This window comes from Anneissia japonica, unplaced genomic scaffold, assembly GCF_011630105.1.
Source record: "Anneissia japonica isolate Jap-2015-1 unplaced genomic scaffold, ASM1163010v1 scaffold1302_len1884557_cov193, whole genome shotgun sequence".
Lineage (NCBI taxonomy): Eukaryota > Metazoa > Echinodermata > Crinoidea > Comatulida > Comatulidae > Anneissia > Anneissia japonica.
This window is the reverse complement of record NW_022736804.1, coordinates 521,063-539,526: the sequence shown is the minus strand read 5'-3', so window position 1 is coordinate 539,526 and position 18,464 is coordinate 521,063. Positions and strand designations below refer to the sequence as shown.

Sequence of the window (18,464 nt, the reverse complement as noted above, 5' to 3'; positions counted from 1 at the left end):
AACATTTCAGAAAAACAGTAGTTTCTATTAATCTTTAGTCTGTGTACAAATACTTGTTTTTGTTTTTATCACGAGGCCTAATTAATATAATGGCGTAAGCTGTAGGAGGGGGGAGGGGTTGCCAACGCACCTCCTATGGTGGCAAATTCGTTCCACTTAAGTCGGGTTGAAATACTAAAAATGACCATTATGTTTTCACTGAAATAGGGATTTAGTTCAATTCCGCATTCTTAATTTTCGCAGTGGTGCACCTATCCCCACCTATGCATGGTCCCGATACCAGCTTTCTTTAATAATAATTAATCGATTCTATTTTTAAATTCTTGAATTCTAAACAAAACTATCTTACATCCTCCAGTGGCGATGCCGGGGGAGGTGGGAGAGAGAAGGATGTCAAGGGTTCCGTTATAGCCCGTCGTCAACGTGTCATCACATACAGTAACACAATATAACTGACCCAGTTGGTTTTTCCGAGGCACGCGCACAAGGGGATTCCCTAGACCTGCCGTCCGTCTTCGTCTAGCACCCTAAAAAAATATTTTGTTTGGTAGCCGCCCCAGAGTGCAAAGGACGTGGGTACGGTAGCAATACCTTTGCAATAACTTTCAGCTCACACGCGGCGCTGCTACTAGCAGTGCCGCGTGTGAGCTGAAAGTTATTGCAAAGTTCCAACGTTACATAAAGCAAGCTTAATTTCAAGTTGCACGCGATAGCCTAATATAATATAATATTTATTGACATTACACTTTTACACCAGTGGCAGCACACAAGAAAGTGGTGTAGTCAAACTTAAACTAATGAACAAAGAGTAAAACAACAACTTGTTTTTTCATATCTATTCTGACGTCCACTTTAAGTATTTTAGCTACAGCTAACAAATCATTTTTTCTTAAATCGTTAAAATCATCCACTGTAGGATTTTCCATAAATTTCTCAATATCAGCCATGTTGACTGCCGCCATAATTACAGGCTATGCACTTAAAATGAATAGATAATTTAATATCAAAAATTAAAACAACATAATAATAATCTGAACGTTATTTATCTTGTCTGGAAAGCATTAGTTAATTAATTAATTAATTAATGGATAATACAAAATTGAAAATTAAAACGGCATATACAATTAAAACTTAACGTCAGTTATCTTGACTTGTAAGCAGTTCTGTTTCTCTTACTTGAACTGTCTTGATCCAAGTCTTGACTAAATCAGTTCTGCTCCGTCTTGGTCCTGGTCTGATCCTGGTACCTTGACTTTACTGTTCCTTCAATCATCCGTGTATCACAATTCTTTCCCTCCTTGCCCTTTAGTAGGTTTTATTTGAACAGTTGGTTTACTATCAGATCAAATTTTCTTTTAACATATTCAAATTTCGTTTTCTTTCAGCTTTTCTTTCTCAGTTGATTGATTCCAATTAACTTCTTATTATTTAGTTCTCTTCTCATGGGTTACCGTACAGCTTCAGTAATGATACAGTTACAAAATATCAGTTGACAAAAGGAAATCAGTTAAAAATACAAGTTGATAAAACAAAATCACGATCACCTGGTCATTTCTTCCTGGTTACCGTCGAGTTGGTTTTTTTTTTTTTTTTTTTGTTCGTTTTTTTTTTTTTTTTTTTTTTTAAACTTTTGCTAGTTGAGATTTATTTTCCCCGACGAGCCCCCAAATTTCTGTTACGGCCGAAATTCGCCTGGTTCACTCACTCATTTCTACAGCAACGTCACAGCATTACTCATGACAATATAACAATAAACTCGAACGACTGCCTTTATATTTCTATGTATCTTTAACAGGTACATATATACACACACACACACACACACATGCATATATGTTATACATATATACAAAGCGTTATAAAGGTATATAAAAGAAATTAAATTTAAAAAACAAAGAACAAAATGAATTTTATCATCAATATCAGATTCTGAGAAAGCATTCCAAGTTGCAGTCTCACTGCAAAGTTCAAGGTCTTGTTTTAAAATAGCTAATTCTGCCTCTCTGATTCTGCCTAGTTGACGGCGGTTGTGCAGTAGCTGATAGATACAGATACAGATCAAGACAATCTAAATTAAATCCTGCAGTGATTCATAACCGTCATGAGCTCGGGAAAAAGGAGGAGCAAAGTAAAAGGTACGTAGGTAGGACGGGAGGTAGGAAAGATAGAGTGGTTTTGGCCTACAAACCTGTTGTAACAACTGCTAGCTAGGCAGCCAAGGGTTAACGAGACTTGCTCACTTGGTAAAATACGGAACGCCATGCCACTGCCTGATTGAGTTCATCGCATGTACAAACAGAAACCTTAATTTTTTTCTCAGGGTCCACTTATTTGTGTTTAAAGATTAATATTAATTTTCATAATTTTTTATTTTACTAATGTATGAATTATATTATAATATTGCTATTTTTACTGTCTTTAGGCAGGAAGGGAAATTTTGTAATAGATGAGACATAATAATCGGACTTTGTTCGAACAGGCTTGTTGGAGCGTTTGAATGGCGGCGAGACTGTAATAGTAGCTGAGGGGTACCTCTTTCTGTTTGAACGCAGAGGTCTATTGAAAGCGGGAGCATATGTGCCAGAGGTAATCTTGGAACATCCCGACTTGGTCCGCCAGCAGTATTGGGAGTTTGTACATGCCGGTAGTGATGTTGTCCTGGCTTTTACTGTAAGTTTTAGGGGGACACTTTCGGGACCAAAAAAAGTCTCCATAAAATAGGGACGTGTCCCATGAATCATGGAGTTATAATTATGCATGAATAGGGGTTGGCCTTAGTGTTAAAAGATGTACTTCCCCTCATTTAGTTAGAAAAAAGTGTTTTCTTAATGGGGGGTGTCCCCTTAATGGCATATCCCGTTAATAGGTGTGTCCGGAAGGAGGGGGTCCTACTGTATTTTTATTGTTTTTCAAATACAGTATGTATAGAACTGTTTATTTAAAATCTCCTATGTAAAACATCTGTTAATATAATACATAAAATCTTTTTTGCAGAGAATAAACATTTTAATATAACTAGTCCTAGGTGCTTTGTTATACAATTCAAATAAAAAAATGTAATATTAATTAAATAATTATTAATACTATTTCTCCCTCAGTATTATGCCCACCGTGAAAAAATGCGGCTTATAGGACGTGAGAAAGATGTAGAGAAGATGAATAGAATTGCGCTGAAGTTGGCGAGGGAGGTTGCAAACGAGACAGGCACACTGATGGCGGGAAATATCTGTAACACAAATCTATATAAACCGGACGATCCCTCATGGAACGACAAGATCATGAACATCTTCAAGGTGTGATTATAAATCTTGGCATTTTTTTTTATATTGAATGAATACGGTGGTATGGCAGGATTATGAAAATGACTTAAAAGGATCTTTAACACGACTGCCAGACCTTTTTTTAAGTTTCCTTTCCGTGTGCCAAAACAAGTTTACATGTACAAACATGCTTTTTTTGACATTTTACCTAGTCGTATATCATCAAAATGACGTTGCTAATAAAATGGCGGGAAAACATTAAGGGGGGGGGGGCGAGTAAACTCGTTGACAGCACTGCGATAGCCCTTTTAATTCATTGACTATGCCAAGTTTGTGCATGGGTTGGTATGTTGAAAGGGTGCCCCCACTGTGCCGCTCGAGTGTACTACCGGCAACATAACACAACAAACAATCATACGTTATTTGTACATTATTGTCTAGGTGTATCTTTCCCAAGCTACTAGCCATTGAGGAGTCTGTGGTTCTGCAATGTATAACAAAGACGTTATGAACGCTAGAATGCTACCCTAATTTTGACAAGTATACTCGTCCCTGGTGCCCTCAGCAACACCCTGTGGGCGAGTATACTTGTCGCTGGCAGCGGACTGATAGTGTTTTCATGATTAATGTTGCAGGGGTCTCAAGTTGAAAGAAGTCACTTTCAAGAGATCTGTTGAAAATTGAGCTTTCTTAACACATGTAATTTTATTTTGCTGCGCATGGTGGTAACCATCGTCACTGACTTCTGTGAGACAATTGATAGTAAAGTAGTAAAACAGCATTGTGAATTTGATGTGTTTTGGGAGGCATGATCAAGGGTGGCACTAGAATTTGCCCGAAGGGGGTGTCCGAGGTCCCCGACAAAGGGCCCATTTCCCGATGGGAGCAAAGTGGCCGTGGGTGTAGAAAATGCATATAATTTTTTTTTCTCCCCGACGAATTGTACCCTGTGCAGAGCGCTGTCCAAACCCCAGAAGACTCTACTTGTAGGAGTCAAGACCCCTGATGTTGGAAATAATTTACATCATCTTCAGGCATCTTCTCCAAGTAGGATATGAGAATAAAATACGAAATTCACATATAAGTATACTTTGGTATGTGTTATAATGAAGGTTCTTTTTCATTATAAGGAACAAATTGAGTGGGCTGTAGAGGAAGGGGCAGACTATATTTTGTCTGAAACATGTGGTGATATTGGTGAGGCTGTGTTGTCGGTGAAAGCAATCAAGAAATATGCTCCAGGTATTTGAATTAAGAAATCTTGAAGCTGCGATGGCAGACATATCTTAACCCAATAGGAGACATTTTGCAACCGCTATATTTTATAACCCAGTGGGCCCAATCATTTCATCAAAAACTGCTTTGAAAAAATATTAATTTTTTCTGTATTTTTCATTTCTGGGCTTTAGTGTTTATGTATATAATCTACTATGGTGAGGGCTAAAGTGGATGTGAACCCTCTCAGGGACCTTGGGCCATCTTCGTCAGGGATCTAGAATCTAGCCCCCCCACCCCAATTAAAGATGGATTTTAGAGTAATTGAACTACATTTTAAGACTTGCTCTTATGTTTCATCCATGTTGATATATCCTGTATACATATTCCAGGTCTACCAGCTGTTGCCACAATTCCTATATACCAGAATGTCATCGATGGAGAAGTAGCCACGCTAGATAACATAAAGCTCAGCAATGCAGTCAAAATGCTTGAAGATGCCGGAGCTGATGTCATTGGTCTGAACTGTGCTCGTGGCCCAGAAATGACAATGAAAATTATGGATATTGTCAAAGAGAATTGCAAGGTAAATGAACTAATATTAATGAACTGTAGGAGTGATGTTTTGCCCTACCTGACGTGTAATCGTACTGAATACTCAGTACGTCCCCAAATACTAGCGAAAAAATTTGCAAGTGATTCGGGTGGGAATCGAACCTACAACCTTCAGGTATCTAGCCTGATGTCTTAACGAATAGACCACCGAGCTTGCACTTGGTGACTAGTGATGAATTCGATCCCCTAGTAGCAGCGGGTACTGCAAGTGTTATTAGGATATGAGTTTGTGTCAGGAAATTATCATAGGAGTGATGTTTTGTTAATGAACTGATTGTAAAACATTTTACAATTTTACAGAGTCTATTGAAAAATTGGCAATAGCCATTTTAAAAATTTGTTATGAAACATTTTACAACATATTAAAGAATTAAAGGGAAGAAAATGCTTTCTGTTTTAGGTCTGACGTGTCATGACTGAAAAGGGGCCCCTTGATTTTCTGCTGATGCTGCGACTGCATTGCAGACCATATTTCATTGGTTCTACTTTCTACTGACCAGATTATTTATACATTTTCATGTCTGTCATTGGTCATAACAGTTTTAATGGTTCTATGCTAATTTCAGGTCTCTAATTAAATTAAACAGGTTTATAAATTGTATGTTAATTTATAGAAACCGGTGGCTGCTGTACCTGTGCCCTATCGTACCACTGACGAACAACCAAACATGCAACTTTTAACCGATCCAAAAACAGGTAGGTATAGACCAGAATAAACATGTATTATACAGTCAACTCTCCCAATACCGACCACCCAGAAAACCGGTTGTTTTTTAAAGTCCCAAAATTATTCCTATTCTTACTGTATTAAAATATTTTCTGAAAACCGGATCTCCCAATTCTGTATTCCGGCCAAATTCTTAAGTCCGGAACAATAAAATTACCTTCTGAAAACTGGACGGCCAGTTTAAAATGATGATTTATTGACAAAATATGTTGAATAAATCATCAGAGACACATCGACTGACTCCAAATAACAACTATCAATCACAGAACAACACCACATGTAGGATCGTTAGTGTTGATCGTGTGACACACCGATAGCACATTAATTGCAATAAGCCTAGATTTCATTTGTTTAATAAACTGATAAAAAAAAGTTCATGAGTGTGTTTTCTTTATTAAGGAACGTATCCTTTTCTCACATTTTGCATTCATTCTCACGCTAAGGCAAACCAAGCGGTCCTAACATAAGGCTATCGATTTCATAAAAATAATTGCGCATGATACTTTGACTGTCACTTCTGACTGTTTTCTATTGGCTGACGCAGTTTAGGGGGCGCTGCATAAGTTAGCACTTATTTTTAGAATTCAGTGACCCACCAAGGTTATGCCAGCGGCATCGAAACCAATCAAGCGTGCAACCACGTTGAAGCGAAGCAGATTATGGCGATCGAACGAAAAATAACACTGACACTTATTATAAATTAAGTTAGACATTGTGTAAATTTTTATTGATAATAGACTTGGACACAAAAAAAATAGGTACGTACAACATAAATAATGTAAAAATAAAGTAAAACATGAATTTTAAATGATGTTATCTCAGGTCAGTAGGCCTACACAGTACATGATGCAGAGTGGTGTACCTATCTGTTGTACCTTGCTAGACCTAAGCTTATTATCGACTCAAGGTCGGGGATCCAAGGTAGGTAAACATGACGTTCTCAAAACCGGTCAAAGTAGACGGTCCGAAGGGTGGTCCGTATTGGGAGAGTTGACTGTAGTAGGTATAGACCAAATAGCTTGAGGGGAGTAAAGCCCTGATTTCTCTGTGCAGCATCAAATGTTTTTTAAGAAGTTTATTATGTTGGTTAATACTAAATAATCATCTTCATAATTTTATCACAGGAAAGCGTTTGTTCCCGGAAAATTTGGACTGTGCCTTCTGTACTCGATCGGAAATCTATGAGTTTGGAAAACGCTGTAAACAGATGGGCATTGGGTATGTTGGTATATGCTGTGGAAATTCCCCTCATTACACCAGAGCTTTGGCGGAAAGCGTGGGACATACACCACCCGCTTCTAGGTACACAACTGACTTGAGTCAGCATTTTATGCTTGGGAACGATGATTCGCTTAACAAGCACTACACCAAGGATGTGAAGACTTTGATAACCATTGAATAGTGGTTTATGCCACATTGATATCAATGTTCCAAATACATATGTATATATTAAGTATATACTGAACTGTTTCTTGATTGAATAAATTATTTTTGATTAAAAACAGTTTTGTTGTCAATATACAAGCACTACACCAAGGATGTGAAGACTTTGATAACCATTGAATAGTGGTTTATGCCACATTGATATCAATGTTCCAAATACATATGTATATATTAAGTATATACTGAACTGTTTCTTGATTGAATAAATTATTTTTGATTAAAAACAGTTTTGTTGTCAATATGAATACTGTACTGTAGTGTATCAGAACTGTTTTTAATAGTGGTTTATGCCACATATATATACTGTAATTATTTCAGGGAGGAACACATTTTAATATTTGAAATTTATATCAATATATAATATATATTGAACTGTTTCTTTGATTGAATAAATTATTTTTTTTATTAAAAAGAGTTTTGTTGTCAGTATGAATACTATACTGTAGAGTATCACAACAGTTTCTAGTGGTAGATCCAGGAGTTCGAAATAGAGGTGACCCAGGTAGACGCTTCCACAGACAGAGGGTCTAAACCACCTCAGCCCCACCATGGTTGGGGCTAAGGTAAGACAATTTATGATTATGGCACCTTACCTCATCGCCGGAAATGGCACTCTCGGACCTAAATTTATAATTTTCCTTTTTTCTCCTAAAAGAATAGAGTATATAGGTCAAAATGCAAATCCTTTTAAGTATATTAAATGAGGTCAGTCACTAAGTATTAGATCAATTGAATTTCACCAATCAGCATCTAAGTGACTATCATCAAACTTCCTCTGGTCTGGGAGTCACTCATGTGTCAAAACTCTTTGCAGTGAAGGATCCAGGAATTTGAAATAGGAGGACCAAGAAGGGACATTCACAAATGGAAAATTTATGATTATGGTACCTCTAGATCATTTTTTTTTAGAATTTTTTAAATATTTAGTGGCAAGAGGGCCCCTTGAATTGTGAAGTACTAACAGCTGTTACTGATTACATTCAAGGCAAATCATCATGTTTTAGCAGTCTATGGGAGTGTACAGTAGCTGTATTTTTCACTACTCAAGGGTGGATCCACGATTTTTCGATAGTGGAGGAAGCTACCAACAATTTCATATGGTTTAATCAACCGGACATGCACCGTGGCTGGACCAATTATTAAAATACAGTATGCCCCACCAGATACCTGGCAATGGCTGTAAAAATATTATTTCAGGGCAGTGTTCCCCAACCAAGTGACTGGCTCCTTTCCCAACTGTGGTTTGGGGATTAGGGTATGAAAACTACTACAGTATATTATTTCTAGTTCACTGACAAAGAACAATGATGTTCCTTTTGCAAATAGTTTTGTTGCTACCTTATTGACAATACAGAAGAATTTGTTTTCAAACCAAATCAGACAAACCAGCTTTGTATAGTTGTGCCGACCATGTATGCATACTGTACAATTGCTGTTTGTTAAAATCTCTGATTCAAACATGACAATTATAAAAAAAAATATGCAAATTGCAGTATTCTATAGATGTTTAATGATGTGAAAAAATAAATACAATGTTCATAGCAAAAAAGAAGCATCAGAAATATTTTCAAACTTGGTTTTATTATATAAACAAATTTCAATCTAAACGCTACTTTACCCTTGGAAAAAGGCTCGAGATTTAGTTCTCTTTTAAACATCACAATTATGTTCATGAATGTTTAAACTATGAAGAAAAAAAATGAATCTATAAATATAAACAATAAGGCAATTTGTTATTCAATTTAGAACTCTATTCAAAATAAATTTCAATTACCTGCAGACTACAGCATAACATCAATGATTAATATATTGTATTCAATCTGAGTAAACAGATAAAATCAATTTTGTGTTAAGCATTAAAACAAAAGCTCTTCTACGTTTCTTTCCATAGTATTTCCTAGATAATTTATAAAAGCGACTAGGAAGGTGGGCGACGGATATTATTTTATAAATATAAATAAAAAGCTACTAGATTTTACTGCATATCATTTATGTTATCAAAATTTGGATTACAATTATATAATCATTTTCTTTAACAGATGTACACAAATTGACAGATTTGGTAGTAAGAATACATAATATTTAATGATGTTTTATATAGCCTGGGCACACAATGCATTGGCTGATGATCATCGGCGTGATTCCATGAAAAGTACAATGCGCTGAGGTGCATGGGATGGATAGTTTTTGATCTGCTTAGACTGCCACCTACCAGTGGCGAATCCAGGATGTTTATGATCTGAGCGGGCATGACATATGGTCCAAGGGGTTTGCAGTGTTTCTTACTTATTGGGGGTCTGGAGTTTTGGTCATTTTATTCTCTTATCTCAATGATTTCATTCTTGGTTAGACTTTTTAGCTGCTGCTGGTGAGGGGAAGGTGGTGCTCCGTTCTTACCACCCTTGGATCTGTCACTGCCGGAGGTTGGCGTACATCACATTATCTAGTACTCACACAGGCGACTGACGCATTATGTGTTTAATTTTCTAATATGCTATATATATTGCCAATTGCAGCCAAGAGCATCAAGGTATGAGCCTGAGAGACAATGGAATAACATTTTATCATCAGCATCAATAAATTGACACAAACCATGGCATGTGATAATTAGTGGCTATTGGTTGTAAACATTAGAATTTAAACTTAACTGACCAACCAATCGGAACATACTATTCATTAGATTGGGGCCAAGAATATGTGCCATGCTAAAATCTATTGCTATTTTAGTTCTAATTAGTGATTAACCAAAGTGGTTTGATGTTTCCTTTTCAGGCAAAGATTGTAATAATAATGATTTTCCAATTAACAGTTTAAATGATTAAATCTGATTGAAAATGACAAAAATATTTTATAGAATTTAGGTTTACGTTGAATCATACTAAATTTCACAAGCTCAGTCATGGAATTGGTCAATTGATAGCAAATATTAAACAGATACTGTTTGACCATCAGCATCATTAATTAAATTAATTAATTATGTAATTAATTAATTCATTAACGATATTACTTCTGAAACAACTAAAAATCAAGATTCACTATTTTGATAGGTTGAGTTATACCCTTTCTATTTATCAACTTACAATAACCCCAACTACATAAAGATGGAACAGCTGTACTAATTGGTGGATGCGTATTTGTGAGGTCTCAACACAAAATGAGACTGCATCATAGTGAGGTCATATGAGGTATGCCATCGCAAAAACTGATGCTATATGTTAAACTGAGTAATTATCATAGGTATATGGCAGTATTGTATACTTTTGTTCAGAGGAGGCATAAGGCCAAAAAAAGTAAATTTTTGTGTTGGCCATGTTTTGGGAAATCCAAAAAAATTGGTAGGTCGGTAGGAAAACTTTTTTTTTTTTTACCCAAAATGTGTTTACGCTTAAAAAGTAGAAAATACACAAATAATACAACAATTTTGGATTTGCATCGCGTATCATGCACAAAAATAGGCCGGACCTTGGCCCCTTAGCCCAGTTGAAGGCTATTTCAGCCTTATTGGCTCATAAAAAAAATATTGTTCCTTGTAGTCAAAAAATGAATTTCGTAAAATTTTGGTCGGTCAGGCATGGCCAACACAATAATTTTTTTTATTTGGCCTAATACTTAAGAACTTAATAGTAATTCAACGCTATATGTTAAACAGAGGAGGCATAATGCTTAAGAACTTAATAATAAGTCAATTCTAGTAAATAATCGATCATTTTAAAGCTTACAAAGTGGAGAATAAGAATATATTAAAAAGTAATTTTTCAGTCACTGATGCTAGTTTTGAGATGGTAAGCATCTCAAACTAGGTCGAAGCAAAGTGTATTTTATGTATATTCTTTACTGTTGGTGGCACTATTTGTAAAGTTGAATTTAACTTTGAAACCAAATTTCTCAAAACTAGGTTCCCATATAAACTTCAAATGCTCAAACTCTAGATATATTCCTCCTGGGAAAGCCCTATAAATTGAAGCTGCTTATTTAATCTTACCAAAATAGTATAATACATACTCCTAGTATCGAAATGCACACCATCGAGTCAGGATTCAATATTAAGTATGTATTATACTATCTTATCTGAGATTAATCAGTGGACCTTTCGGTTTTTAATCTTACCAAATATGATATAAACTTATTTTCCAACCATGTGACTCATTTTGTGGCAAGACCTCACATTTACTGTTTAGTTAAGCCCCACCCAGTCTTTATTTTTTGTCTATAATCTAAGCCAGTTTCAGAAATTTTTCCAGTTCTTCATCCTCAACGGCAACTTCAAAAGCATCATAACCCTGTGAAAAGAAAAAATAACTTATAACTGATATCAATGTATTAATAAATATTTCATCATCATTTGATTCTTATATATTGTCAATGTAATAAAAATGGTCCATGTGATATTGAGAAAATATATTCATGCCTCCAACCCAACCATAACCGATTCATAGTGAGCAATACAAAAATATGGTTGGCTAGTAAAATCTGTTTGATGATTCAGAACTAAAAATTACCATGAAATATTTTCTTCATAATTTTGTTCAGTTTCATTTAGGTAGAATATACACCAAAATTTGACAAAAATATCAGTTTATACAAAAGGTCAACTGAATATGGATACTGTTTTTAAAAAAAGGGTGCCAACATCCCTACAATTTAAATTTCAATCATGAAATGTTCACTTATGTATAAGGTAGGTCAATGTGACTTTGCAGAACATGGCCAACGGCCAAACCATGCTTAGTTTAAAAAATAGGATTAGTTTAAGTATTACTTTCTTCTTACACAGTTTTAATACATATAGGGTACTATAGTGTTATGTCACGATACCATGTGATACTACTCCGTTGCTATTGTTGCAAAAAACGTTCAACCGGACGCCATTTTCTTCACTGACAAACCACTGATCCCAATTTCTAACATAATTATTAAGATGTTGTATCTTACTTACACATAACATTAACTATTACAGTAGAACCCATCCTTTGGGACATCCCTATTAAGTGGGACATCCCTATTAAGGGGGACACTTTTTTGGCCGAAAAATGAACAAAAGTATATCTTTTAACATTATGGTCAACCCCTATTAGGGGACATTTTTTTCGTCCCAAATGTGTCCCCCTTAATAGGGGTCCTACTGTATTTGTTAGCTGTCTCTTATACACATCTAGATGTGTATAAGAGACAGCCCACTTACCCCACAATATTCATCTCCATTACATAACTGAGGAGGGAGGGCTTTTGGGTCACCACATAATTCTCTCATACGCTTCTTACTTTCTTCATCAGCGGCTATATCAACCTTTTCGTAGGCAATTTTTTTGCCATCTAATATCATCTCTATCTTTTGTTGCTTTTTCTTCATCTACAATGAACAATAGATTTCCAAACAAAATTAATATTACTGTGCCATAGATGGTCCAATATGCACCACTTTCATATACTGTAATGGCTACTCTCAGGCCTGTAGCCGGGGAATCCTGGGGATTGGTCCCCCCCCCCTCGACAAAAAAACTCCTTGTGACTTGAGCAATTATATTACTATTATTGTAATATTATGGTAGTACAGTATTACAGTATTTGTAAGATTGATTTCTAGCAGAAAAAAAATTTTACTTTGTTGTTTTTACCATAAATAATAATGTTCAAATTGATTTAATTTCAGTGTTTTTTACAGTGCTTTGTTGACAACCGTCTTGAAATCCTGTGTTGAAAAGAAGTCATGATTATTATTACTTTCAAGGCCCTGCCTACTAGAACTCTCACTCCCTTGCATTGGATAATTCCAAAAATGTTTTTCATTTTAAATTGCAAGAAGTATTTAAATATATGCCATATACGATTTAAAAGTGCAAAAAGCTCCGGCCCCGGGCCCCTGGACTCCACACACTGAATCGCCCCTTGGATGGAGCTGGCTACGAGCCTTTTTAATTAACCGCTGCATCAACCATGTTTTTTGTTAAGTGCCACTCATCCCGATTCAGATCACAAACATAAGCATATCACATTTATTTATCACATACAATTTGATAGTGTGGACACAGCTTTTGATACTGTCCAACACTCAAACAGAGTCATAGTGGACATGTTGATGTGTGCTCATGTAAATGCAGCATATTACTCCTGTTGATTTCTTGTTTCTTGAAGATGTTTTGTTATAATAAAAAAAAAAAAAAATAACAGTTTTTTTTTTTTTATCATGGAAACTCATTTCAATCTTTTTACGAAGATTGGTCATTCCAAGAGGCTGTGTCTTTTAACTACTACAACAAACAAATTTTTGTGCGTGGGAAGTAAGGAAATGTAGCACTTGTTGGTTGACAGTATTGAATATGCATTGGAATGGTGATGGCGTGATTTGAGCAGAACAGGGCGAAGGAGATGAGTCGAACTTGCTGTAAAATGGAGATTCTGCATCCATTCCATCTGTCAGCAAGGGAATCCCATTCCAGAAATTGGATAATTTCAGTGACGCAACCATCAGGTGTCAAAGTGAAGTCATTACACACAACGCATGCTGCTCTTTTTTGCACCATTTCAATCTTGTTGGTTAGATCTTTTGTGTATGAGCCCCTGGCTGCAGAGGAAAGTTCAAGAGGTAATACCAGTGTTTTGTATTAGCAGTTATGCAAAATAAGGCCGAGACGGCGAGAGTTTGGTTTGCTTTAGATGAAATTTGATGAATATATAGGTGTAATTCGATATTATCAAGCCCATATTATATATATGGGCACAAATTTGTAACTTTGCAATTTCATAGTGTGGATAATAATGAATAATGGATGAAAACAAGGCATAAGCTCTACATGAAAGGTAAATGGGTGAATTACTAAAGAAGCAGGCTTTTGCATGAATAAATTGTACATGCTTCGCAGCTTTCAACGAAGTTAGTAGGTCATATACTGTAGTACTGCAGGCTACTTCCGGGATTCCCCAAGGCTAAGCGTCGAAACCAGGGATCGAAACCAAGGTGGAGAGCCTGGAATCGTGCTGAAAATAAAGAAGCCTGCCAGAACTTCCAACATCCCTATTTTCATAATGAGATGTGGCCAGAATATATGTCAATAAATGGCAAGCAATTGTAAACAATGAATGTATTATTCATTGCAATAACTGTAGCCTCGGTCAGGCCCTAGGAATAAAAGTGTAGTACGAAGTAGGCCCTCTCTAGTTAGCATACAAGGCATGAAATATACTCACATCCATTGAACTAGAAACACTCGAAAAATAATACTTTACAGCAGCCATATTGGTAAAAAATAAACTATTCTTAGCTTTTTAAAATAATTCTTAAGTCAATACGACAGAACTTGTTGTGGTTTATTATGCGATTCTCAGGGATTCGTTGGATACTTCCGGCCTGCTAGAAAGAAGGGCGTCAACAACAGATAGGTGATTTCCCACTGTGTTTTGTTTTAGTTTTAAAACCTCTCTTGGTGGAGGAACCTGGATATTGTTGCCACGTAATCAGACAATATCATGCCCAATTTGATACCGTATAAATCACATTCATAATAATTTTATATCGACAATTTTGTACTTAGTATAACATAACTTTTTAATAGTTTTTTTTTTCAAAGGAATACTGTATATTGTATTCGGTCACAGTTATTATTAAATCGTGATGCAGGGATGAGATTCTGATTCAAATCAAATGCAAATTAATGCATATGCATTTATCTTACAATTTTCAATTACAAAATAGAAGAAGCTTAAAGATCTTAGGCATATCATATAAGATCTTTGATCCTATGTCGTGCGCCTATTATGCAGTGTTGGCGCCAGCAGGGGGGAGGGGAATTTCCCCCTCCCCCGTCGGACAGACCTGGACCACCTGTTCTCCGATGCACGATTAGGTCATCGGATCAAAAATTTTAAAAACAATAATTTGCCTATCCAAATAACGTTATTTTGACTGCCAATCCCTAATATTTTGGTCTAAACCATATGTCTAAACGCACATTTTACCATTCTAAATCCATAAAAACTCTCCCCGTGAACCCTACAAGGGAGTTTTTCTGGCGCCGCCGCTGCTATCATGACGTTAAAAAACATCTTGGCCTATGTATAATTTTTTTTTACTATTGCGACCATTTTCTCTGGTGAAATGATTAAATAATTGGCCTAATAGTTTATATCCTTTTAATGAGCTTGTTGCAACGTTATTTAGTGGTGACATTGCGTTTAAATAATTTATGGTTTTAAACGTTTTGTTCCGAACTTGTATAGACGTCTACAGACTCCTTGCCTTTTATTTTTATAAATGAATTAATTATCTAATGTTTAACGTTCTTATTACATCCAATCTACAGAAAAAAAAACTATCAGCAGTTTATTGAGCGTATGGAGAACAATTAACACTTTGTATGGAATAATAGGCTATAGTGCTCTTATCTTGGAGGCCTTTTTCGCAACGGATTGGAAAAGATTACACTGCTAAATGACAAAATATGAACACATAGGCCTATTAAAACTAAACTTCCTAGAATGACCTTTGCATTGCAACAGTGGTACTCATTCAACAGAACGGAGACTTTCACCAGACTTGTAGCTATATATAGGCCTAACGGCGTTAAAATGATAAAACCACTCCTTCACTATCGTGGGCGTCCAGGCCCAAAGAAATATAAATATAAACAATTGTTCATAGTTACAACTATACAAAGGTGGTATACTCACTTCAAGATTACTTGATACACTGGAATAATAAAACTGAACCTTAGCCATATTTGCGACAAAATGTGCAAGAACGCAGTGATTTTCCTACGAAACCTCAGTGTGATTCAGAGACACGGTGACACAGCCAATATGTATAATTGTAGTTTTGTGGTATTGAAACACCGGTAGTTGTCGTCAAATGCCTGGATGCGTAGGCTTACTGCAACTGCGACCTTGGATTGTAATAATACTGTACTGTACTATAAAATATATTTTGTTACTTCTTGCTTGTGATCAACCAGCTGGAAAATTGGGAGGTCACACGCCACTATAATGCATGTAGGTGAATAAGGGAAATAACGCCAAACTTATCACAATTTACCGGGTGCCAGAAAAACTGTGATATATTATAGCTGAGATATTTTATTATTGAATGAAGGTTTTCAGCTGTGAAAATCACAGACCATTACGGAAGCAGCTTGCTGTATACCGTACTAACTTTGAATATGGTCCGTCGTTTCAGATTGATTTGCAAGCATGAGTAACATGCCTGCAGACGTTGCGATCGCGTACCCCCCACTAAATTGTATCAAGAAAAATAATTGTTGTATTATACTGTTGACATGAATTATTGGTAAGAATTATTTTAAGGTATGAGAGTGCAATTTCCAGGCACCCAGACGTCCATACTCAAAATTTTCGCACCTCAGCCCCAACTGAGGTGATGTGGACTCTCATGAACCCATGGGCGCAGATCAAGGGGTTTCCCCTCCACACATATTAGTAAGGGAGTTTCTCCCCTCACTTTTCGTCCGCAATGCAATTTCATAAGTCAAGAAGATGCCTAAATGTTGAAATAAACTGCATAAGTGACCCAGGTTGTAACAAATGAGTGCTGTACAGCCAGAGTACATCTTTACAGCAACATACCGGTATCTGTGGTTGTCCATTGTATCCATTGATTATTTTAATAATGTAATGTAGTTTCTAAACAAATTTAAGCAGTGCGCTATTTCAAATAAATACTAATACTGTACTACTAATACTAATATGTAATAAGTTACTTTGTGTGAAATTACGTCAAAAATACGTAATTTATGTTTTTTTGTTGTAAATAACCAAACTATAATCCTCTTATTATTTAAGTAAAATTACCTAGGTATTTAGTTTTAAATTAAATAAAATCAAAAGATAGAATATGAGGAGGCCTATAGAAGATTGATTTTGATTGATTTTCAGAAATAGAGATTTAGCTAGGAAATACGTAAGGCATCGCATAACCCAGGCCTACTTGATACCTAAAATTATAGATTTTATAATAATTTGCAATAAAACATTAAAGTTGCCTGTAATTCATCAGAAAGATTGTCAAGTGAGGAAAGATGTTGGGTTGTGTTCCATTGTCTCAGAATATTTTTCTTCGCCTGAAGTCCCATAGTTAGCTTTGCATTTCCATAGTCATGTAGGCCTAACAGATATAAAGATACGGAGCATGGTGACCAAACTTTTGTAGCTATACGGTGGTAAAATAGCAAAGCCATCCCCTCACTAAATGCGCGGACCCTCAGAAATACAAACATTTGGTCCTAGTTGTAACTTATAAAGGTATTATACTCACTTCCAAATTACCTGTTATACTGGAATAATAATACTGAACCTTAGCCATGGTGACAAAGCTAATGTGGTTGTGGAAGCACAGCACTGTAGTTTCATTACAGCAGGTATTAAAACACCGGCAGTTGTTATTCAAATGCCTGAATGCCAGTATTCAGCAACAAGCACAAGAATATATTATCCAAAGTAATTCGGATTTTAAGAATTAATTAAATACCATTCCTTGGAAAATACAAAGCAACTATCTGGAAAATTGGAGGCAAGAAGCTAATTCAAATCTTTCCGGATTACAATGTTATGTGGACAAATTAATTTTCAATGACACTAAAGGCGTGTTTGACGAAAAAGTCGGGAACGGCTAAAAAGATACAGATTTTTGAATATTTAAAAACTAGGGTAAAGCGGGGGAAATATTGTTGTTACACCACTTTTTCCCTAACCGTTTATATATTTTAATAGGCCTATAATATGTGGAAATACAGTAGGCATACTTGGTGGATATAAAATCGGCGAAATTACGCACAGAGTACCAATTTGTTTTTTTAATTATCGTATTGTTGACGGCCATTTTTCTTGCAAATTCGAAGCTTTTTTTTCCGGTTACGTGTGATAGCCGAGACAAATATATAAAAAATTATATACTATATAGTTGTTTCTGGTGAGGTAACATAACATAACATGCACAGGAGTAAATATCAAAATACTGCAAAACAAATTCTTCATTTTACATGACACAGCATTGTAGTACAAGAACAGCACTTATTCAGGCAATCAGTTTAATGCGCTTACATTATTTTTGTAAAATTCAAGACTATCACGTTTTATTACCATATATTTATTTACATAGCACTTTTCTTCCTATCATTAAGTTATGCAATAAATAGTATGCAATCATACAAAATACATTGACCAATGCCATAGCCAGCTATTAGGACACTTGGGACAGT

General features: G+C 35.8%; 2 protein-coding genes across 5 annotated transcripts; one reads left to right on the top strand and one right to left on the bottom strand.

Annotated features, from left to right (window-relative positions):
- Positions 1–1,976: 1,976 nt before the first annotated feature.
- Positions 1,977–10,624, top strand: LOC117116873 (betaine--homocysteine S-methyltransferase 1-like). The gene is made up of 7 exons (XM_033260979.1): positions 1,977–2,135; positions 2,480–2,670; positions 3,099–3,293; positions 4,391–4,502; positions 4,868–5,061; positions 5,705–5,786; positions 6,942–10,624. The coding sequence occupies exons 1-7, from the start codon at positions 2,102–2,104 to the stop codon at positions 7,217–7,219; spliced, it is 1,086 nt and encodes a 361-aa protein (XP_033116870.1). The 5' UTR covers positions 1,977–2,101; the 3' UTR covers positions 7,220–10,624.
- Positions 8,823–17,668, bottom strand: LOC117116874 (SH3 domain-binding glutamic acid-rich-like protein 3). Of its 4 annotated transcripts, XM_033260980.1 has the most exons (4): positions 17,533–17,584; positions 17,250–17,371; positions 12,443–12,610; positions 8,823–11,540 (listed from the first exon to the last, which is right to left on the bottom strand). In XM_033260980.1, the coding sequence occupies exons 1-4, from the start codon at positions 17,567–17,569 to the stop codon at positions 11,475–11,477; spliced, it is 393 nt and encodes a 130-aa protein (XP_033116871.1). In that variant the 5' UTR covers positions 17,570–17,584; the 3' UTR covers positions 8,823–11,474. The 4 variants fall into 4 exon arrangements, with proteins under 4 accessions (XP_033116871.1, XP_033116874.1, XP_033116872.1 ...); XM_033260983.1 differs by lacking the exon at positions 17,250–17,371 and having other exon boundaries at positions 17,522–17,668; XM_033260981.1 differs by lacking the exons at positions 17,250–17,371; positions 17,533–17,584 and adding an exon at positions 15,925–16,147.
- Positions 17,669–18,464: the final 796 nt, after the last annotated feature.

Bases quoted from the DNA above. Each gene is read 5' to 3' on its own strand.
- LOC117116873 (XM_033260979.1), top strand. From the start codon at position 2,102: ATGAGCTCGGGAAAAAGGAGGAGCAAAGTAAAAG. The intron at 3,294-4,390 runs GTGTGATTATAA...TTTCATTATAAG, and splicing joins AGATCATGAACATCTTCAAG to GAACAAATTGAGTGGGCTGT. The intron at 5,062-5,704 runs GTAAATGAACTA...GTTAATTTATAG, and splicing joins TTGTCAAAGAGAATTGCAAG to AAACCGGTGGCTGCTGTACC.
- LOC117116874 (XM_033260980.1), bottom strand. From the start codon at position 17,569: ATGGCTAAGGTTCAGTATTATTATTCCAGTATAACAG. The intron at 17,372-17,532 runs GTAATTTGGAAG...TATATCTGTTAG, and splicing joins TTATTATTCCAGTATAACAG to GCCTACATGACTATGGAAAT. The intron at 11,541-12,442 runs GTAAGTGGGCTG...TTCTTTTCACAG, and splicing joins ATGGAGATGAATATTGTGGG to GGTTATGATGCTTTTGAAGT.